At 36.8% G+C, this 24,861-nt stretch overlaps 1 protein-coding gene across 3 annotated transcripts in view; it reads left to right on the top strand.

Moving 5' to 3' along the window:
• The first annotated feature begins 12,925 nt into the window (after positions 1–12,925).
• The window catches only part of nr5a2 (nuclear receptor subfamily 5, group A, member 2), a 58,055-nt gene continuing 46,119 nt past the window's right edge, over positions 12,926–24,861 (top strand). The window contains exons 1-3 of one of the 3 annotated variants that reach the window (XM_059544105.1): positions 12,926–13,146; positions 17,085–17,203; positions 19,157–19,298. In XM_059544105.1, the coding sequence (XP_059400088.1) occupies positions 13,092–13,146; positions 17,085–17,203; positions 19,157–19,298 (316 nt within the window). In that variant the 5' untranslated portion in view covers positions 12,926–13,091. Of the gene's footprint in view, positions 13,147–14,506; positions 14,897–17,084; positions 17,204–19,156; positions 19,299–24,861 lie in introns of those variants that run through there. The other 2 variants (XM_059544104.1, XM_059544106.1) reach the window with 2 other exon arrangements.

The following is a 24,861-nucleotide window of genomic DNA, read 5'->3' as shown; positions in this document are numbered from 1 at the left end:
TCGGTGTCTTTCCAAGCTCCATAGAACGGACATGTTGACTTGTTTTATGTGGGAAGGGCTTGGCAGACCGGAGGGGGCCTGCGGTCTGATTGTAAAACATGGAAGAGGAGCATGTTAAACATATTGATACAGTCATGTCAGGAAATCCCATGACCCACCACCTCCTTAGTTTCCGCTCCAGTTTCCATTAACGTAGGCCATTATAGTCTGTCTGGGTTTGCCTCGCTTGGAAAATCAGCGTGTTGCAGCCAGGTGAGTTCAGAAACAAAAACCCTCATTAAAATCAAAAGAGGAAAATATTTAATTCTTTACAAACAAATTCTCATTGAATCGATATCTAATAAATTAACTTTTTGTAATAGAATAAACAAGGCAATATTTTAATATAGCTCTGAATATTAGATCAAAGGGGGCAAAGTCTCATTCAGAGCAGGATGCTGCTATATAGTCCCCATCAATCAAAAGAGGTCTGACTGGAGACTATAGAGCCTTGATGAGAAGAAGAGAACCTGAGAGAAAGCACTTTAAGCGGTGTACCTGTGCTTCAGGAGTCTGCTAGAGTCAAGGTAAAGGGCCCATTACTGCAGTGCCTATTTCTTGGACGTCAGTAGATATCATACCCTTTGAAGGATGGTTCAATTTCTCCCTTTTCCTGCCCACTAGATCTGCTTTCCCAATTCTGCCGTGATTTCTAGTGAGATTTGGCTGCACAAAAAAAGTTACTTGAATCCAGCACATCATTTCATCTGTGATATTCACAGAAATAAACACAGAGAAAAGGATCATCTCATTTTTTATATAATATTTAGATTTAATTAAACTAAATATATTTATTAAATGTATTTCATTAATTTGATTCTCTCTTTCTTTGTGTGTGTACCTACTTAACTATATTTTGGGGAAAACTTTTTACCCCAAACTGAGCAAAACCTTACAAAGTCGCCAAAAACCTCCATTTGGGGACGTCCATATTTGTAAAACTGGTATAAAAATAAAATAAACAAAGTTTTTTTAAATTGTAAAAATGCACAAAAGAAATCTGTGAGGGGTAGGGGTGGGTTTACGTTAAAAAGCGTATAACTATCTGTATATAAAAACAATAGATGTCTATATAATGTCCCTAATTAGCTAATAAACGTGTGTGTCTGTGTGTGTGTTATTTAATGTTATATTGATTATACTGTTAATTTCTATTTATTTTATTCCGTGTATATATTTATCTTAAAAAACATACATTTTCAATCAAAACTTGTATGTTAATTATATATTTTACTGTATTCATATTATATATATATATATATATATATATATATATATATATATATATATATATATATATATTTATATATAATTAATATACTTGAAAATGCTTGAATTTGAATTTTTTAATATTTTTCAATGCGCTACATGTATATCTAAACTTAAATTGTAAATAAATAATATATCTTACTATATTAATATTTAATCAAATTTAATACTAATATAATGAAATGCATTATTAACATATTTAATTTTATTATAATACTCTCAGAAATAAAATATGCAGTGATGTCCAATTGTCTACCAGTGAAATATAAAATTACAGATTTTCTTGACAGCATAAAAATTGGAGTGAAAAGTTTCATTGTAAAATCTACTATTATATATGTTCATGAATATCCGAACGAGAACTGAAATATCAGATTTGATTTGTGGCTTTCTTCTTTGTTGTACAGTTTTTAAATCCCTAAAACTTGCGACTAAGCATCTGTTACTGTGCCAAATCGTGGGATCACAGGAGGTTCGCGGACGCAGTCAAAGATTTTAAGGGGAGGATATCAGTGTGACCCTTGGGGGCCATGTACAGCTGAACAGGCTGTACCTCTTCCTGTTTGGAGTCATTTATCTTGTCCAGTGTTATCAGGGCATCGGCCACGTCTGCGTCTTTTTACTACATTCTTACAAATTTGACACACAAACCAAATTACAGCATTCCACCACATACAGTATGCCAAACTACGCCTGTAAGCAGAGCAACCGAAAGAAGCAGCTCTTCCCAAAACAGGTTTCAAATGTCACCGGATTTGATGGATAGGTTCCCATTGGTGTCCCGCGGGTTACGGAGGGGGAAGAGCCGGCCCCGGTCTCCCTAGATCTCTCAGCAGAGAGCTGAACACAATGGAGAACAACCCTAGTCTCTACGCTACAGTCCATACGGGTGCATGTGGCATTCGCAGGAAGCCAAGACTACAGGGTGTGGGGCTGTGCTCTCTGCAAAGATCCGATTTCCACATTCTTCCCTTCTGCCACACCTAAGTCCTTAATTGTCTGGCCACAGACAAAGTATTTTGAGACCACACCATCACGAGCCAGTTTTTCATTCGAGACCTGGATGTTTGGTTTGGGCCAGAACCAGAAAGTTTGGTCGAGATCGTACAGGGTTGCGTGCAGCCGTTCTCAGGAGGAGGGAACGCAAATGGGATTATTTGGAAATTTGTGGCGGCGACCGAGAAAAATGTTGATACTCAACATGCTGCATTATTCTGACATTGATATTAGTCTCGACATGAAGTGGAGAGTGTAAGATTGTCTTTTCATATAAAATTCAAATCAATGCGTTGGTAACATCAGATAAAAAGATTATAGATGCCACATGCATCTTGCATGAGGAAGCCTTGGCAGCTATCATCCGATTCCTTTCCTTTCATGTCTTTTTTCCCCCGCTCTGCTTGTTTCTGATCAATAAAGGTCTATTTTCTCCCACACAAGGTTTCCCATTCAATAGATCTGCCAGGGGTTTTAAAAACATAGAAGCATGATCCATTTATTATTGGCTGTTACCATGATCTATCTTCCCAGATTTCTGCCATTGAGAACGAGTTTTGCTTATTTCCTTTATACGCCCTTTATTATGCGTCCAATCAATCAAACCTGGCAAGGCATGCAATTCACCGATGCACACATGCCCTGCCCTCGGCAACCAATGAGAGCGAGTTTCGGATTAGTCCGGTTTTAGTGTCTTTATTTGTCATTGGTGCACATTTTACAAGTTCAGCTACTTTATAATTCAGCTGAATGCGTAATGAGGTAGTCTGACAGGACAGGGAATAATGTGATTGAATATTTCATAAGGTATAATTTGCTGACCCAAATTAACAGGTCAATACTTATGTGCCACAACTGCTGATCTGAATGTGAGTCAATGGCACACAAATATGCCGTGTGGCTTCTGGGACCTTCTAAACTCTATATACTGTAGCAGTAGGCTGTCTTTACAATTGGCAAGTTTCAATATATTTCAATGAATCATTTTGTATAAATATAGGTCTGATAAAACTACTTTGCATTGATGCATTAAATGCTTTTTAATCATAAAATACATACATTCGACACTACACTACATCTCACTGACCTTGAACTTGCACAAGGTATTTCACAGAATTGTACAATAATATATTGATTTGCAGTCTTTTCTGTAGCTAAAGAAGACATCATGAGGTGCATACATATCTGTACACTTTTAAGAATATTTATTTAATTCATCTGGTTGTGTAATCAACTTTACAGTGAATTTGTTGGGTTTTTAAAAGTACTCCCTACATCTTCTCATTATGATAATTTTTCCTGAAAATTACATCTCAAATATAATAGTCTCATTCGCCACTTCTTTCTACCCTGGGGCCTTGACGTCACTTGCAAATAGGTTTCAATTGATTCAATGAAATTATTCCGAAGCATGCATCTCCTAAATGTGCTTAGCAGAAGGTTCCTGGCGGTCAGCAGAAAGAACCGGGAGCATTTTGTCCCTGTGATAAATGGAGCGCTCTGACAGGTCACTTCTTCCCCCCTCAACAATCCCCGAGCGCCACAATTTGTTCCCTACAGAGGGCGGGACACGAATCTCTGCAGGTGACAGATTTATTGGTATCCACATGAGACAAAACACCTCAAAGTCCCTGTAAAGGCCCCAGACCACTGCGGAGAGAGATTGAACCCCCATTTATATCCAGTTGGATTGCAGTCAAATATTTAATGTTTTATTACAGTTGTCCCGAAGACCTGGAAACCTGGATTTTGTGAAACGAAATTAATTTTTGTACATTATGGCAACTAACATTTAAAGGAACCCTTAAAAGAAAAAAAAATAAATGAAGGTCATCTAAGATGTAGATTAGTCTGTTTCTTTATCTGAACAGATTTGGAGAAATTTAGCAGTGCATCACTTGCTCACCAATGGATCCTCTGCAGTGAATGGCTGCCGTCAGAATGGGAGTCTGATAAAACCAACAGAGGTTATCCACACCACTCCAGACATTCAATTAACAACTTGTGAAGTTAGTGTTTGTAAGAAACAAAACCATTATTGGGGTGTTTTAACTTAACTTTAATCCAAAATGTGAGTTCATAATCCATAATGCTTCCTCCTGTGAAGTCCATCTCCTGTTGTCCTCTCACATCAAAACAGTTTTGGCTTGTTTTCACTTGTAAACGGTGCTTGATCTGTTTAAAGTTAAAAATGTCTTGATGGATTTGTTATTAGAAGCACGCAGATTTCCACTTCACTATACATTATTAATGGACAGAAGTTGTGTGGACTATTGTGATGTTTTTATCAAGTAACATAATGCTAAGTTTCTGTTCGGATGAAGAAACAAATGCATCTATGACTTGGATGGCCTGAGGGTGAGTCAGTTTTCAGCAAATTTTCATTTTTGTGAGAACTTTCCCTTTAAAATATTCCCTCCTTCATATGTCAACAGCACGGTTTTTCCTGATGTGGAGAACCATATGTGGAGGATTTTTGGGTGTCTGCAGGAGCTGGAAGTGATTTTTATTGGGCACTGGTGCACAAAACATGAATCAGGGGCCATTTTTGTGTGGGGGACAGCCCACTTCTCAGTTCACAGGTGTCCTAGCCACAGAATCCACCTCAGAGAATGGCTCTAATTAATAGTGGTGCAGCTCTCTTGGAGAGAAAGGACATGGGTGGTCCACTTCACGTTACCTCAATCTGTTTCCTCCACCCGTGTTGCTCCGAAAATATACAACGTTTTGGACCAGGTTACTTGAGTCTGCCAAGCATCTCCCTTTAAACCCAATTTACATCCAGGACCCCTGAAATACTCAGTCCAAACTTCCGTCAAAGCCAGACTTCTTTGTGGTGACCACATCTCAATCTGCTGTCAGGAACTGAATCCGAGGGAGGGGAAAATGTGATTGTTTTCTTCGCAGGCCCAAATTGAAGACGCATGTTTGATTTGGGAAAACTTCCAGATCTAGACGAATGGGTCGGCTGCCAAACAGGAAGAAGAGGTTGTAGAGAGAAGGAAGAAATAAGAGTAATCTTCGATGCAATGCTTTGCCCGCTTGAGCCAAAATAAATACTGTACAATCTAACGGACCTTAATGACATGATGTCAATGGTGCGGCTCTTCAGAAAGAAGACATGAGAACATGATACACTTTACTTTAAATAAGCATTTGAGGTTTCTGTCAGAGCTAATTGCACGATGACTATTTTTTGTTTACAAGTACATATTCCATGGCACGTTATATTTAAAAAAAGATTCAGATCCTTTAATCTGCTTGTAATGTATATGTGATTAGATTGTATATTAGTTCAAACGGTCTATTAAACGTGTGTATATATATATATATACCAGGTTCTGTACAAGTTGAGCTCAATCGACAACATTTTTGGCACAACGCTGATTATGCCAAAAAATTATTTTGACTTGTCAGATATAGATATAAACTTACAATTACATGAAAAATAGGGGCAATTATGAAATACAAACTCATTTGTAAAATAGAATCACAAATAAAAGAAATTATCACAATTTAAAATATGCTTAATAGCTTTGTAATAGCTTGTTAGCTATACAATAAACATTTTATCCTGATACAGAATGAAGATATTTCAGTCAAGCAATAACACACCATGCAATTTTTTTTCAATATATCTGCATTAAAAATTTGAGGCCTTTACAATGAGTAAAAAAATGGGCAATATGTAAACATTGCATTTTTTTTTGTTTTAGTAGTTCAGCCATAAGATGTAAACAATTGCATTCTAATATGATTTTAGCGTGAAAATTGCTTTCTAATATTTTCTGTGTGACATGACAACCAATATTACAACTTTGCTGCCATGACAGTGGTGTAAACCCTAAAAAGACTGTAAAATATTGAGTTAAACAGCTTTACAGCTAAAAAAAAGTTTGATCAATGTTTTATGTTTTCATAAACTTTATGCTTGTAGGTCCTCCAAAAATTGGTCTCATTCACTTGCACTGTGAGTGCCCGAGCGTAACCTAGATTTTTTATTTAGGATGTTAACTTTTTTGTCATAATTAACATTATGCCACAAATGTAGTCAGCTGAGCTCAACTTAAACCAAGAATAGTTCTAAAACAAATTTTGAAACCATTCGGAAAGCGAAAACTATATTTTGTACGTCCCTGCAGTGCACAAACACTTCCATTCATAACTTACAGCTGTTAACACCTCTCATAATGAGCGAAAGGCTCTGCCCCGAGCAAAACACCAGACATTATGATGTCTCTCAACATCTCCCCTGCGTCTCAGAGGTTTACAGTAAGCGCTGTGATGCAAATCTCCCAGGGCTCTCCCATTCCAAAAAACCTCCCAGCCAGAGACATGTTATTCAAATGGGTTAATGATCGGCTCTTAAGTTAGAGTGCCATTAAATGCAGGGCAAACTGTATCTCTTTCTGTCTAACACACACACACACACGCACACACACAGACTCTCAATTTTCCCTGGGAGAATTCCCTGAAGATTCTTTGCTATCAAAACGGCCCACTGGCATAAATGCCATTCCAGTGTGTCGCGCTGTTCAAACAGTGGCCCTGTGTTAATGGTTAGGTAGAAGTATTTGCTCTGCATTAGTCCGTACCTGAGCCGGCACAATAGTGACCCTTGATGATAGAGGAAGCAGACAAAAAGAGGATGACTAAATGGGTCTGAGTGCTACAGAAAATCTTACCACCATTGTCCCTCAGGAAAAGGTCAGCAAACATTTCAGCAGGTTAGACACCAATCATTCCTTGATGGCAAGATTGAGATTACTACTTACTTTTGCTTTAATTAATAAATAAATATATATATTTATGGAATAAATGGCAGTTTATTTCACTCTAGACAAATATGATGCCTTCACTATGGTCTGTCACTAACTAGGGAACTTTTAAGGATATTTGACTAAACGGAATCTTAACTGGAGCATACAAGAAAATGGAATTTTGGAATGGAATGAATTCTTTTTTAATCGAAGATGCGATGACCAAATTATGATACAACAAATACTGCAAATACTAAAAGCAGAAATATGAAACATATATTTTTTATTATAGAACATGCAATCATTTTTGTTAAAATGTTTGTATAATTGTTATTAATATAATTTACACTGTCATTGCGATAACGTTTGATATAAATTTATACAGAAAAATGTACTTAGTTATTTTTTCACATGAATATTATGCTAACACTCTATATTTACTCAATATTGTATACATCTTGCTGCTTTACTATTTAACTGGTAAGTTCCATTTACAAATGAGCACAATTCACTTCCATTATAAGTGCCTTGCTGAAACAGTTTTGCTTATTAAAGTCAAAATACATTTTTAAAACAGGTTAACCACAAAAAAAACATGAATAGAGTCTAAATAAATAGGAAAAAATCCTAGAATTCTGATAATTTAAATTTAAAAAGCTCATTAATAAAAATGTAATAAAAAATTATATTTAAAAAATGAAAAAAGTGTAAATATTTTGTACAATAAGAGCTGCTAGCAGAAAAAAAAATATATAAAAAATGTAAAACAAATATATATATATTATATAAACTTACACCAAAATGTTATTTTATTAATCAAATTCTTTAAGTGCCAATTGCTTCCTTCCATTAGAACATTTAGCTTGCATCCATGACTGGAACTATGTGTTTTATAAACTCTTTTTAAAAGTAGTTTGTATATGCCTTAACAGATTCTCATTACAATCAGCATGAATTGCTAATGAGGAACAAAACAATGCACAATTGCGCGTTGCGTCAAACTCCTGAAGCCTCATATGAGGGCACGTCTTGCCACCTTCCCTGCCTGATGTATTGATCCAGGGCTGTTGTGTGCAATTAGCTTTTAATAGACCTCACAGTTGACACAAGCTGATATCATTGAAAATGACAGAATGGATTTGCAATATTGGCAGGGTGATAATTGCCCTTCTTGGCCTGCGCAAGTCCTTGGGAGGCAACAAAAAAAGAATATCTTAATGTTTCATTGATGTGAATGGAGGAGACTTAAGAGGCTTCTAGTAGCTTCCTATCAGTCATTAGCGGAGTGCTGGATCGGACTCTTGTGAGGGTGTGAGATGAGGCTTTCGTGCACCATCGGCTCGGGTTTTCCGTTCTCCTCTGCTCAGCGAGGGGTGGGTTAACGGAGGCCTATTGCCCCGCACAGGGGTCAGGTAAAGGCGACTGGGCGGCCCGTCACTGGAACTTATTCAGCTATGATTTAATACAAACATGGTGGTGTTCAGCAAATTGAAAAGGCTTTGGCCTGTTGAGTTTGAGGGCTTATGAATAAATAACATTTAAAAGTTTTATGTTGTTTTAATTTATTATATTTTTATATGCTATATTAATGCTTTTTTTGCCTACATATTTATTTTATTTTTGCCATTTAAAAAAAAAGGAAAATAGAAAGAGGACAGACATTTTTGGGGCACGATTGGAACCTGGATTTTTCGCATGAGCACCAAAGCTCAATGTGTCGGTTCAAATGCCTTCAAATGAGAAATGTCAAATGTAAGATACAGAACATTAATTGTACCTAAGTAAATATGAAAAATAACCTGACTGGGTCAGTGACATAACACAAAAGTTTTTATTTTATTTATTTTTTTAGCCGCAAGCAAAAAGTAAACATATTACAAATTGTGCAAAGTATATATTAACAAAATTGTGAGCCCAATTTCCCATATGCACATCAAAGGACAATGTGTCAACTCAAAAAGAATTCAAATATAAAAATAATAATAGTATTTGCCATGTCAAACATTCACCACAAAAAAACAAAACAAAAAAAAACCTTAACAAGAGCATTAATTAATTATAGTACATAAAATCTAAAGAGATAGGACAATATTAAATGGGAACACAATTGGTGAACCCTGATTCGAACCCAGATTTCCCACATGATCACCAAATCTCAATGTGCCTCAAATGTGTAACGAATCAAAATATTTGTGCTAATTTCCACTTCCACACTTAACCTCATCCATTTACTCATCTGTTCAGCGTCATACAATCCTCATCATCTGCTTTCGACTTTCCAAACAGGTTTTCATTTTCATAACCACAGTGTTGCACGTTTAAGACATCTGTCAGTTCTGATTCAACTCAGGATCAGGATCAAACCCAATGTAGTGGTTTAGAAAGTGTCCGACTGTGTTTTGTTTCCAGCCCCACATGTGCTTTGTTTTGGTTTTCGTGGCGACCGCAAACACCTGACAGAACGCGAACGCTATTGTTCCACGAAGCTCTTGAAAATAGAAGCATATAGGAAGCAATGAACAATGACTGTTGCTTGACCCGCTAATGGATCTAGCAGCTTGTTTTCTCTTTTTTTCTTGTCCTCTGCCAGAAAAGAGAGAGAAGGGGAGAAACCGAAGAAAACATATGGGGTTCAATTAAATGCGGACAGGTCGGATCCGATCGGATGGGAGCTGTCATGCTGCAGGGCTACAGTGCAGGAATGCTAATGCAAACACGTCAGGTAGAACCACGAAACAAACACGATAAGTGTATGACTCAGAAATGCCGTGGCACAAATCCCAGCCCTTTCCCAGGCTCCAGGCGCTGTTTACTCTCCCAACAATGACCGACAACACTCGCTCTCATCTCGGCCGTCCCCTTTTTCTTACTCTTCATTGATGACAGCCACAGAAGGTCAACAAAACATGGTTTTTCGCACAACCCAGATTCCCCGCACTCATCTCACTCATCTAATACTACACAAAACAAAGACTTAGCATTGTAACAGCCAGGAAATCTCCACTGAATCGGAGCGTCCCACGCCCTTTAGCTTTTTTTCCATCATCCCCACGTAGGTGCATTTTGACTGCTTTGAAGCGGAAGCCTGAGAACAGCTTCAGATGTCAACATTATATCACACATAAGGTTTTCAGAGAATCTCGCACAGATTATTTTGATAATTATGTATTGATGGGTTTTGATAGAGCAGTGCATCAAGCAATGATCCATCATTTGCCAAGCTTTGTTGTCACTTACAATAGAAGACTGAGGAATACAAGTGGGAGAGCAAAAGGAAATAGTTTTCACTAGCATGTTAAATTCTAACCTTGAAGTACAATAGATGAATTAAACCATTATCATGGTGGATTTGCACATTTCCGCTCTCATTTCAGGAGGCGATCTGTCAGATTTTGATTTAAACTGGGTGAACTGTGTTAAACAGAACTCTTGGATGCTAAAAAAAAAGATACAATAAGCCAAGACAGAATATGAAAGGGATTTGCTGAACGATTTGGTGGAAATGTATGTATTTTTGTGTAGACTGTGTTTGGGCCTGATCGTGACCTCAGCACATTTCCAGTGATACTGCCACAGAAAAAGAGATGCGCCCTACCTTGTATACTGAATTATATACTGAATTATATAACTACATCATTGTGGACAATGATTTTGATTGTACAATAAAATTGAAACTGCAGTCATAAAAACATAAGCCAGTGCTAAAAGTCACTAATGTTTTTATACTTAAAACAGTAAATAATATATGTAAATATTAAATCATGTGTCAAGTTGTTTATTATTCAGTATACGAAAGATTGTTTTTTTTATAATTTCTTTAATTTTAATTTATTATTATGATTATGTCTCTGATTTAGAGGTTAGTCTGAGTGTATGTATGAATGTGTGTGTGTATATATATATATATATATATATACTAGAGATGCACCACTTTTATTGGCCAATAATCGTATCGGCCGATAAAAGCAATTAATTAATTTCACTATCGGCAGATTGTTCAAAATAAATTGAAGATCGGGGCAGATTATATCCTGTCAGAAACATGTCAGACTGCATGCAAACTCTATTTGACCCTGTGAATCACCCACGATATCGGCAGGGAAATTCAGTATCGGTGCAACTCTAATATATATATATATATGTGTGTGTGTGTGTGTTTAGTTTATATATAGTATATATATATATATATATATATATATATATAGTGTTCGCAAGGTTGAGGGTTCAAATCCCAGGGAACACATGATAGTAGAAAATTGTTAGCCAGAATGCAATGTAAGTCGCTAAATGCATATATATATATATATATATATATATATATATATATATATATATATATATACATACATAATTTTATAATGTTTAAATAGGTATATAGTATACATGATTTAACTAAGTAAATTAATTAATTAAACATTATATACTTTAAATATAACACTTATAATGCATCTCTTTCTCTCTCTCTCTACATAACATGTAGTAATATCTACATTTTATTCGTCGAAATTATTTCACATGACTGACTACGTATCTATTAAACCAAGAAAAAAAAGAGTCAAACTTGGTAGCAAAATAACAAACAAACAGACACCACAATTATTTTAGTAGATATAAACATGTCTCACGGGATGTAGACGAGTTGAATAGATTACTGAGCGTGGCTGGGAGTCAGAGTGCAAGATCCCAGTTTCATTGGCTCCTGAAGCCCTCTTCTCCACGATTGAAACCTTGACCTCAACCGTGCTACACTTAACCATGTTTTATTCTGCCGTAAAGACCTCTGTGTTTAGTGTAGGGGTCCATCCAGCATCGTAAAACACAGCTGAAGGGGGAAAAAAGAGAGCAGGGACAGGGGTTAAGTTGACAAATCCCCCAGCTTTGAGCCTGGGCGAGCCGGTAATCTCTCTGGTAAGCAAAGAGCTCTCAGGTACCCCTTGTGTTATCAGTGCACGTCCACTTATGGTAGTCAAGATGGCCTCACTCTGTTGTCTTCTGCCTTGTAGCTGCTGTGGGCCAGTGACATGAGGGTCATTAGGTCCTCGCCCTTCAGTCAACAGGCCTGTGTTTGCCAGGCCGCTTGTCCCGAGACTCTTTATCTTTTGTCGCCAAATTTAGATGGCATTGTTGCCCCTCGCCTTGCATGAAATTGCTCTTTTGTGTGAAGCGCTGTAGATCAAGTGAAAGAGAGAGGGAAAGAAAGACAAAATCATTAAATAACTCTGAACATTTCAATCTGTCTAAAAAGATGGCTGTTTGTACAAATTTTAATCTATATAAATAAACACAATAAAGAAAAATATATAAATATATATCTCTATCAAAATTATTATTTATTAATGATAGTAATAATCAGTTATATTATATTATTAGTAAACACTAAAATCTATGTAAAATTTGGTGTATAGATATATAATTTGTTATGAACATTCTTAATATAACAATATAAGCATTAACATTGTTTGTACAGAGCATTGAATTTTGAATACACACATAGATAGATCCCATAAAAGAAGCTCACTCTGTGTGCCAGGGTTTGGTTGAAGCAGTTCAAAGTTTGCGGCCCGGTATCTACCTGCTATGCTCTTTTGATCTGGCATTTTACCACCTGTCTTTATTTCCATTCGGTGATTGCCGTGGACGGCGGTTCGAACTCTCTTGTCCACCGGTTAATCATTCCTTCAGTACTATCTGTCCGCTTTGGCTTATCTTTCTGTGTGTCACGTTATAACTGCCTGTTATCAATCTGTCTAACTCCACGTGATCTAGGCAAACCTATCAACCTCAGAAGTTTTGAATATTGTTGAGTAGGTGAGATATGACTGCAGGTTTAGTGCAGGTCATGGGGGGGGGGGGTGAGTGGTGTCTGTCAAAGTTAAGGGAGAGATGCCAGGTGGCGGCTGCTTTGCTCAAAAATATCTCACTTTCCTTCACGGATGCTTAGTGAGGAAGCTTCAAAAGTTCGAAAGAATGGAAATATTGTATGGGATATAGTTGCTCAGGTGGATCACCTGGTATTTTGGTCCTACGATGTCCACTGGTTTTGAGAGTGAATTGGGACAAAGTGGCTCCAGTAAAGACTTTGGTAAGTGCTTTACTTGCCATCTGTTTGCTCTGATAAAAAATGCATCATTAGTCCTTATTTGAAATATTCAACAGACTTGAATAGAATATGAGCAATCTGAGTAGTTGCTTATATAATAGAGCTTATATGAAAGATTTGAGGAGCGCTGGCCTGTTGACCATGTTTTTTCCTTTTCCGAATGTGTTTATTAATGGCTTTATCGCCGTCTTGGGCTATTAAGACTTTATTTTATTTTTTAAACGGGGATGCAGTGGTTTCTATATCGCGTGCAATGACATAAACAGCACTTTGGGTATTTATTGCGCTGTTTTGTTACAGATAAGCCGGCTGACAAGCGGAGAAGTAGCGGAATGATTTAATGGTCATTTTGTAACAATTAGAAAATTATTATTAGCCCATTAGTAGTTTAGCCTTTTATTACATAAAAAAATATATAGGCTTTTACATGATATAAATTGGAAAATATATACATTTTAATGAAATTCTTGAAATATAAAGGCGATAATGTGTGCGCAATCGACGTAATGGGAATAAGACTAAAACTGGTGATTTTAACCGTGTGGATTTGTGGTTATATTCATGCGTATGAATATAAATATTGTGTCTATATGTGCCAGCTATTTTCGTAATATGTTGCTGACGTTTGTTATCATATAACATGTTATATCTAACGGGTTTTTATGATTTTATTATGGTATATTATTGACATCATCATGCACACAACTCTCATTTAGGCAGTGAGCATTAAAACGTATTTTATCGACTGATTTCTTACATCGTTTGTCCCCACGGTATTTGTACAAAATATTATACATTTAGCCTAAATAAAGTTAACGTTTAAAATATAAAATGACGAAATATTTTTGTTTATAACATAATAAAACAAATATGAAAAACACTGTAATCTAGATGTGCATTTTAACCTACACAAGAAAAAGCCTATCCTAATTTCTTGAATAAAAAAAATGCTTTCTTTTTTCATTAATAATGCATTTAAAGTGCACGTTGATGCCACAAATTAGATCAGAAACGAATTTTAAAAGTCGATTTTAGAGTACATCTTGTGTAACTTTCTATAACCCTCCCTATTCAGTTATATTTTTTCCAATACACACAAACACTTTGCCCTCCAGGATATCACCACATACCTCCCGGTGCTCCCGTTAACGGCGCTGCGTGTCTCGCAATGTTCAATTAGTTCAGTTTTCTGCGTTTGCCGGTGGCGCGAGGGAACAGTGAGTGGAGGCGCTGATTCTCGGACTCGATTCTGATTGGACAAACGCGTGACGCCAGCGCAGCGAACGCAGCGCTGATTGGCTGACGCGGTGTCGGTGTGGCGTAAACAAAGCAGCGAGGAGCAGTTTGAACTTCACAAATAGAGCGACAGAGCGCGCGCGGAGGAGGGGCTCACGCGAAGTTCCTGACAGTTCGCGGACTCCGGTTTAAAGACCAGCATCACAATCGCTGCAAAGACCACCCGAATGAACTTGCGCAGCGTATGAACAACTCTTGAGAGAAGGGCAGGCGAACTCAAGCCGTCTTGGAGCTCCGCGCACACACACACAGGATTTGTTTCGGACGTTTGGACGGTGTTTTTGAGGATCTCTGGCGTTCCTCTCACGCGCAGGCGGAGCGGCGCGTGTTCATCATCGGCTCAGCAGAGCTGTCATGCTGCCTAAAGTCGAGTCAGAATCTCTGGGACTCGCTCGATCGCATGGGGAACAGAGGCATATGCCAGGAAACATGCAAGGTAAGCGTCAGAGTGAATGTGCGCCACGCGCTTTCATTCATGCACGTCGTATTAAACCTCTCATTGTCAGATATTTCACACTCAGTGCCCTTTTATGAACATCGCATGCCACAAATATAACTTCTGTCACTGACATTTGAAGAAGGCCTATCGTTTTAGATGTAAACACACTAGGCTACAAAATGGCCAAACCACACAAAACGTTTAGGATTGCAATAAAAATATTAGCGTTTAATTTGACTATTATTGCCCCGCACTTAAATGTACACTAGGTGGCCGCGTAAAGATAAATTAGGAAACAAAGTGCAATAGCAGAGCGTGAATTATTTTGAGCGGAGTGAACTCTTATAAACTCAACATGATCTGCATCACCTGCCAATGAATTTGGTCTTAGTATATACAACAGAGGGGGAAAACGAAACCACAATAATGACTGTGACAGAGCGCAGCTTTATTCCAAACAGGAATCTGCTGCATGCTCCAAAACTGCATAAACTGCACTTTTTAAAATAAAGGTTCCAGTCAGATCAAATTGATTTAGAAAACCATCTTTGTAGCCTACTGGAACCAGTCTGAAGAGCCAATAGTAATGAAACTCTTTAGTAGCCTATCCAAAAAAACAAAAACAACTCTGCGACAAATGGTTACTGATAAGAATGGGTTCTTTTATGAATTTTTTGTAAGAGTATACCTTTACAGTCTTAGAAATCTAATTTTATTTTCAGGCGTTGCGGGCAAATAAGTGACCAGAACGATTGCTGCATTATTATAATCGAGGAATATAATTTAAACTGAAGTAGCCTGTAGAGAAAGCCATGCACGAGTAAAATTCCAGCTATGAGATCCTATGTTCGTGGAATGTTCTTTAGGTTGGTAGATAAAAAAATAAATTTAAAAAATGTATTTTTACATTCAAATAGCCTTTTTGTTGGTCTCAAGCACAAGTCATAAACAATTACCGGCCGTTATGAATAACCTTTTTTTTTTTTTTTTTTAACAAATCAAAGAACGCGTCAGCTCGGTATTTTTTAGTCACATTAAAAATGTAAATATAGAAAATTATCGACGAACTGAAAAACCTTCAGACTTAATGCTCGTGGAATTATTACCTAAACGTGAGCATTAAAACGCACACACACACACACACACACACTTGTTGCGTTCAAATATAAAACAGGCTACATTTTGCACAAATAGGCTAATGAACTTATGGGAACATTAGAATAATGAGTAGGCCAATAACAAACAAAAATCCGTTCATGTTCTATTTTATAGTTTAAGTTTTTTCTTTTTCTTTTCGCAATAGCTTTTAAACGAAGTGCTTATTTTTCCTGTGGAACAAAAATCCAGTTCGAATGCCTTTTCTTCTTCACTTTCTGAATATGTAGAAGCTCGATGGTTCTATTTAGAACTCTCAAACTGCATCACTTCATCGACATTAATGTTAAAAGATGAGGATGAAATATATATCATTTACAGAGAAAATAATAATCTCAAAAATACGAAAGACGCATGCCACGGTGTATATTTTATTTTGCTGGCACACAATACTCGTGTATTAACATGGTTTTGCTTTTCTTCGCCTCGTGGCTAAACGGTCCACTCCAGCGCGAGACAGCAGCCTCTCTCGTGCTCCCACACCAATTTACGAGCCATCATGAATATTAACCACATCGAAACTGAAGTTTTGCCCCGTGTGTGTCCATCCTCCACACCCGACTCGGAGCTTCGGCTATTTCCCAGAGACCCAAAACTGCATGTACTTCCAGAAAAATTCACTTTTAAGGCAAGGATTGTGTAAAGCTCACAACTGCTGATTCTTCACTTTTTTATAGACTTGTTTGCAAAACTGCAGGCTACACGTAGAAGGTGTCAGAGAAACATAAAATGTGTTTAACACGCTTAAAAATAAAGATTGTCCAATTGTCAAGGAAAGAATAGGTCCAATCAGGAACCTTTTCGTTTGGTTGTTCAGACATTCATACAGTTCTTGATGTTTTAGGTTTTTCAGTTGAGTGTGATTTTTTTTTTTCTAAATGAACAGTAAAAATATATATATATATATATATTCTATTAAATCAGACTGCAAAACCATTTTTTTTTACCACAATGATTAATTACAAAAACATCTAATATGTGTAACTTCTGTGATGTAAATTGTATGTCATATTTTGATGGTGATTTTCAGCACCCCAGTTTAAAATGATGGACTACTCCTACAACGAAGAATTAGACGAAATGTGTCCAGTGTGTGGAGACAAGGTGTCCGGATATCACTACGGGTTACTGACCTGTGAGAGCTGTAAGGTGCGTAACATCCGCTGTTTTTAACTTCTCAACTCAAGGGTCGTGACCAAAAAATGAATCTCAGGTCTGTCTGATAAGGCGAAAAAAAAACAACAACGATGCATCTAACTATATAATTATGGACTGTTAGAATAGAAAATAAATAGCCATATCTGTTTTTAAGAGAAAGAAGAAAATGTTTTCCACACCTTTTATTGTTGACCTCCAAGGCGTTGCATCCAAGTGGTATTTTGGAGAAAATTAATCTGTCAATTGGCATTATGTGATGTCATCCCTGAAAACCATATAGTTATTTCAGTTGAGAACAACTGATCTTTTTTTATCAAATCAAATTCTTATGCACTTGTTACTTTTAATTTATTTATTTGTGGAGTTATTTATTAGTGTATAATGGGATGTGGATTTTGTTTAGTGACTGGCTGTGTGTTTAGTAAATGAAGAAATGACTGTTTTTGTAAATGTCCAATTGAAGTCTAGTGTTGTTTATTTCCGGACACCGTCAGAGGTTTTGGAGTTCAGTCACACATGATAGTTCGTAAACCAAATGGACAATTTAGAAAATCCAGTGTCTTTGTCTCTCTCTCTCTCTCTCTCTCTCTCTCTCTCTCTCTCTCTCTCTCTCTCTCTCACACACACACACACACACACACACACACACACACACACACACACACACACACACACACACACACACACACACACACACACTCTGACTTACATTGTTTTTCCCCCAAAGGGTGTATATGGTGGTGGATTTTCTTCTTTAATTGCTAACAGATCTCTGTAGTACAACATGAGAAAATGATTCACCGCTTAAAACCGCCTTGTTGAGTTTTGACAGTTTTGACAGTATTTAAATATTCATATTTTAATGTAAACTTTCAATTGAAATGTTATTTAGAATTCTGTTTTAGGATTTTAATGTGCTATAGGAAACCAGTATTTGCTGTTTCTTATATATTTCCCATTTCAAATTTGACTTGTTTTAATGATATAGTCTACATTCAAGGTTAAGCACTTTATGAACTCCATGTTGCGGCCATGTGTGTGTCAGTTTGTGTGTGTGTGTTATTTGAGTTTTGGCCAGTATTGATCCTTTTAGTTTTAAATGGGCCGGTCTCCCTTTGGTGTTGATCAAGAATAAGTTAATACCGTTCCTCATTTGATTCTCTCCTGCCCTGAAAATGAATTCTGAACATTTGCAGGTGGAATCTTGTAATCCTACGGCTGTAAATTATGGATATAATTTATTGGATTTTTTTCAGTTGCTTTTTTTGCTTCTGCCGTATGAATAATAGGATCAGAGAAGTTCAGCAGGGATTTATTTGGAAGAAATTTTGATATTTGTACGACCCTGTTTGGATGTTCAAATTAAATTATAGAGCAAAATTAGCTAAAAGTAAACTTCAGCTTTCAGTCAAAATTACTTCAAATCCAAACTTTGTAGTTTTTTTCCAGCTTTGATGGCTTGCACAGCCACTGGTCATAATCACTTTAAGAGGAGCTCACAGAGAAACGCAAAACATGTAGCATTAGTATGTCACAACGCTAAAAGCGGATCTTTATATTAGTGAGGACATCAAGCGGGTCACCTAAAGTGATCGACTCTCTAGTCGACTTCTCACATTTCTCAATCTGTTTCTTTCCAGCCTGTGTTTCTGTTTGCGTGTGGGTGCACATGTCAGTTTTTGTGTGGGTGTGTGTGTTTGTGTCTATCCAAGTGAGCGTCGACTGCTGAGGGAGCGTTTCTCTGCCCGTGGCTCTACTTTTATATGTCTACTTTTACGTGTCTACTTGTGTGGCAGTGTGTGTAACACCTCTTTTTTTCTGTGTGAATGGATACAAGTGTTTTTTTTTTTTTTGGACGTGTGTGTGGGATGTCTGTGGCTGAATAGCACATTAACAAACACCAGAGGTCAAAAGTTTGACATCTTCATTCACCTCACTCTGCAGGGCTTCTTCAAGCGCACGGTGCAGAACAACAAGCGCTACACATGTATAGAGAACCAGAGCTGTCAAATAGACAAGACCCAGCGGAAACGCTGCCCCTACTGTCGCTTCCAGAAGTGCCTCACTGTCGGCATGAAACTGGAGGGTAAGAAGTCTTTTTAGTTCATCTGTGCATTTCTTCCTGTAACTAAACACAGCTTTAGCTCTATAAATAGCAATTCTGTCATCATTTACTCACTTGGTATTATGAGCACTTCCTGTGTCTGTGTGCCTCTTTAAGAAGAATCACTTTTATTCCCCAATTGTAAGTCTCTTTGGATAAAAGCATCTGCAAAATGACTAAATGTAAATATATATGTCAATGAATATCGTTACAAACCCGTAGGGCTTTTTTTTCTGTAGAATACGAAAGATGATGTTTTGAAAAATGTTCACGCTGCTCTTTTCCATACAGTGAAAATTAATTGGGACCACAGCTTTTGAAAAGAAAAGAAAATATGATTTGTACATTAAATACAGAAACAGATTAAAATATAACTAATGTTTTACTTTTTAGAGCTTGACAGCTTTTGTCTCCATTCGCACTCATTGCATGGAAAAGAGCAGCGTGAACATTTTTCAAGACATCTTTTATTTTCCACAAAAGAAAGTAATTCAAACAGGTTTGAAACAACACAAAAGCAGCTATCCCTTTAACTACCATCTAAGAATTCTACACGCTTCCCACATAATTCTTTCCTCTCAGTCTGTAGATGTACGACTGTTAATTGTTTAACTGCTGGAGGGCAGAATTTCAAGCGGTGTTGTTTTATAGCTAGCTGGCTTTGATTTGCTGCCGCATGCTACCAACAGGATACGAGGCCCTCCAGCGCCCTGTCAGACCCGTCCGAAGAGATAAGCGCTCGCTAATACTCCCCACAGGCTTGTTCTGATAGTTCGCACTCCTAAGGAAAGCTGCAGAGATGGAAAATTTTAACCAAAAGAGTGTTTTGAATACAAACGCAGCAGCAAGTTTCATACATATTTAAAACAGAATTACTGCTAAAAAAATATAATTATTAGTGCAAAAGTGTGTAATTTTGTCATAAACTGATTGCAATTGTAAGAGTCTGATGTTGTTTTAATAGTTTTGTAATTTAAAAATAATAACAACAACAACAATAATCATAATCTTAATAATCAACATAATAATAATAATGTAAAGCTGGCTTATTATTACAGGGTCCTAGGTCCCTAGAATTTTAGTGATGGACCTGCATTCCGTAACTTATGACATTATTTTGACATAACATTGATGGAAATTAAAAATAAAGAATAATAATAATAATATAGCTTATCTATTAGTCAAAGGTCCCGGGCCCCATTAATTTGTATGATGAACCATTTGAACCATTTTAAGAATTGTAAAGTTGTTTTTAATATTTAAAAAAAAAAAAAAAATATATATATATATATATATATATATATATATATATATATATATATATAATGAGGGACCTGCATTAGTGATGGATCTGCAATTCATTTCTAATGAGTTAATTTGATCATAACAATTATGCCAATATTAAGAATTTATGAATGTTGTTTTTTTTTTAACGTTTTTAATAATAATAATAATAATAGTATATAGTTTACCTGTTTGTTGGTGGTCCCATGAATTGTAGTGATGGACCTGTCGGAAATAAATGCTTCAGTTTAAATCTTTTTTTGTGTATTATCAGAGGCTTTCAGCAAACAGATTTGAGCGCAACACTAACCATAATTGAACAAGTAGCAAAACAAAACATCCAAATCAGTGTGACACAGACAAGTGGCCTTCCATGTCTCCATGGAAGCTATATATTATCAATATAGATAAGGAAAGTCTGCTGTTTTAAAGTTCTGGAAAAAGCACAGGAGAGCATGTTATGTCTTACCGAGGAAGCCTGTAATTATCATCTTTTATATAATTGTGGCTCAGTTACAGATTAAGAGAATCCAATCTTTTTTTTTTTACCTCTATATACTAAGTATCAAGTTGAAGAAGTGAAAAGGAAGCTACATAGTCCAGCCTGTCCGTTTATTCATTCCATTTGAGTCAACCGTTATGCACAGCGGAGCGTAAAATAGTTTAGATTTCATCAAACGTCTGTTATCCATATTAGGGACCTTGATGAATCTGACAATCTGGAATGGCTCTACTGTGGATATTCAAAACAAGCTCCACGCATTGCATTGCACACTTTGTAATTTTTTGGGGCTGATATGCATTTGCTGTCTCCCAGCCGCTGGCTGTGGCGGCAGAAAGCTGTCCTATTACTTATGCATAGATATCATAGCTATTCATGTGTGCGCATGGAACGGCATACTTTCAGAGTAGAGCTTCGGCAGACATGATAAACTGTGTGTCTGGAGCCGGCCAGGGGAGGCATTCATATGCCTGTGATAGGACAGGGATTCTCGCCCAAGCAACGCTTAATATTCCTGTATATTAAACACACATAAATCAGACAATAAGCAGCGCTCGAATCTGCCCAGACGGGCCCCGTCTACACAGACGCAGAACACACACAAACAAACAACATCTATGGATGGAAATTCAAGTAAGTTAGATCAGTCAACTGCTTTTATTACCAAGGCAATTGCTTTCCGCAAGCCATTTGAGTAACTCACAAATTGGTTTTATAAGTCATGTACACACACAAGCTACAAGCATACAGAATAGACACAGAGTTTACTTGAAAAAAGGGCTGTGTTTGGAATAGAATACTAGCCTACTACATACTGAATGCTAAACAATAAATATTGCATGCTAGCTACTATAAAAAAAAAGAAAAGTGAAACAGTATGCATTATTCTTAGTTTTTAATAATTAGTGTTCCTGTAGCTCAATTGGTAGAGCACTGCGTTATCAAGCGCAAGGTTGGGGGTTCGATTCCCCCGGGAACACATGATATGTATAAATTGATAGCCTGAATGCACTGTAAGTCGCTTTGGATAAAAGCGTCTGCTAAATGCATAAATTTAAATTTAATTTAATTTAATTTAATTTAATTTAATTTAATTTAATTTAATTTAATTTAATTTAATTTAATTTAATTTAATTTAATTTAATTTAATTTAATTTAATTATTCAACAATAAACATTTCAGTAAAGTTGCTACCACGTTTAATAATGGAAATAAATATTTGTTTTGCATTTGTATAAAATTTTTAGTATGCACTTTTGGCAACCCAATCAAATTATGAGTCAATTAAATATTTGAAAAACTGCTGCTGATATTTAAGGATCCTTCGGCACACTATGAATCGAAGGTGACGTTGAGCACATTGCATTGTGGGATATACAGTATGCTATTCTGTGTAGTGTGCTTTAAGCAGTAAGTAAAAAAATGCAGTAAGTAAAAAAAGTTGTGAACTGTGCATAAAGTATGCTTACTTTACTTAAGTGCAAAAATAGTAGAAGTAGTAGCATGCTATTTCTAACATAGCCAGAAATGCACTGAAAGTAATTCTATGAATACAGAAAATGTGCATGCTCTTAATAATATGCATACTACAGTATATACTGCAAAGTAATATGTGTAGGATTGGTAGTATGCTATTTTAATATTTTAATATGCTGTGTATTCTACGTACTGCAACAAGACATAGTGTAATATTCTGCTATTTCAAACATTGCCAGAAACACAAAGAAAGCCATTCTATGCAAACAGAAATGTAGCAGAATATGCATAGTATGCATACTATATACTGAAAAATTAGGTGTAGTTTAGTAGTATGCTATTCTATATATTAGAGAAAATGCACAAACAAACCAAATGTAGCAGGTGATTTTATGCAAACAGAAAATGTAATTACTGTATTACAATACAACAGTATTACAATTAGTATGGTAAAACAACATTGCAAACATATCCAGAAATGCACAGGTCAATCTATGCATTATGAAAATTTGCATACTGTGTGCATAGTATTCTATTTATTGCAACAAATGTACTAGTATGGTAGTATTCCATTTCATGCAGACCCAGAAACACATGAAAAGTCATGCTATGCATACCGGAAATTTGCCAGAAGTGCACACTCAAAACTCCTTGTCTTATGCCAAAAAATCAGTCTGATATGCATGTAAATAACCTTGTTTAATTAGACTCTGTGAGGAAAAAAAAATCTTATCAGAAGACAAAAATAAAGAGGGGGATGGTGTCAGACAGAGTGTGTAAGTGTGTATGCGCACGGATGGGGGCATGCATTCATGATCTGAGTCGCAGGTCTAATTGTGATTTCCCATAAGGGCCGACTATTAGTTTCCAGCTCATTAATTACCCTGTTGCTCAGGAATCATTAATAGTTAAACTTACCGCAGTTTTTCTGATTGGATACTTTTTTATCAACCACATTAAGACCAAAAACACACACACAAAATATAATAATTTAATGAATAAATCTCCCACTAAGTTTCCCAGGAATCGTTATTCGGATGTTATGAGAGCTATCAGCGGGATCGCAGTGGTAATACTTTGCCTATCTCTTGCAGGATCAATCAGATCACACATGTAGTGACAACCACACACACAAACACTCACCGCTGTGACGAGGACCATTAAAATCACTCCCAAGGCAGCTGTGGGACCAAGGGTTTTCTTTTAATTGTTTTATTTTTTAAGATCTACCGTTCGTAAGATATTAGGGCCTAACGCAGTGGTTCCCAAACTTTTCCATTCCACGACCCACCTAGACAAGTGTAATATATTTCACGACCCACCAAAATATTAAAAAAAAAAAAAAACAACGAGTGAAATTACTTTAAACCTAATCTTACTTAAAATTTTTATGACAGAAATTAAGTATTTAAGAAAAATAACCATTTTATTTTAGAGTACAACTGAAAATTTCACTACAAATTTACAAGTTTTAATTTTTGTTTACTGGCGTTAAAATATGTAGTGTCCATAAAAACGTGAAGCAGGCTCACTCCAGTGAAGTGTGATCTGCGCTGCTGTGTTTTGTTGCATTCATGATCCTTCCGTGTGTGTCGGCGAGAACGGAGCACAATCCAACACTTTTTTAGAAAAGCATAAGAAGCAAAGCAGAACTATCTAAAACAGTTTGGAGATTAAAATAATTGTGAAATAGGTAAAAAAAGACCGATTGAACCTTTTAATGACATTGCTCTGAGACCTTCAAAACACGCAACGCACACGGACTTAATTGCAATTTGAAAATCACACTAAGGATATTGCAGTTCATTATTAATGTTGGTGGGCTATATCGTTGTGATGAGTGGGTTCCCAGTTCCCGCCTCCTTCTTCCTGTGATTGTGAAGATTTTAATGTTTTACACTGGTGCCGAAGCCAGGGAGGAAGGAGGGGCGCGCTGCCGAAGATCCTTCGCCGCTGGGGTGAATCCGCAGTGCCATCGAGCAGGGCGAAGGAGTCTGCCGCCGAGGGTGCTCGATGTGGTGGGCTGGAGTGAGTTGCCGGGGGGGGGGGGGGGGCGAACTCACTCCAGCCCACCGCCTCGATGACTCCTTCGTGGAAAGAGGTGGGAACCGGCGGACAATCAAACAAAGTTTTAATAACCAAATAAACACAAAACAGCGCGACAGCCCCTCTCGGATGACTGCCGTGCACAAATAAAAAACAAACACAAAATAAAACCCAGGCCTGGTCCTCTCTCGTCCTTCACTGTCATCGCTCCTCTTTTGTATCTTTCCGATCTCCTCC

This window comes from Carassius carassius, chromosome 48, assembly GCF_963082965.1.
Source record: "Carassius carassius chromosome 48, fCarCar2.1, whole genome shotgun sequence".
Taxonomy (NCBI): Eukaryota; Metazoa; Chordata; class Actinopteri; order Cypriniformes; family Cyprinidae; genus Carassius; species Carassius carassius.
The sequence above is the reverse complement of the archived record's forward strand: the minus strand, read 5'-3'. Positions and strand labels throughout refer to the sequence as shown.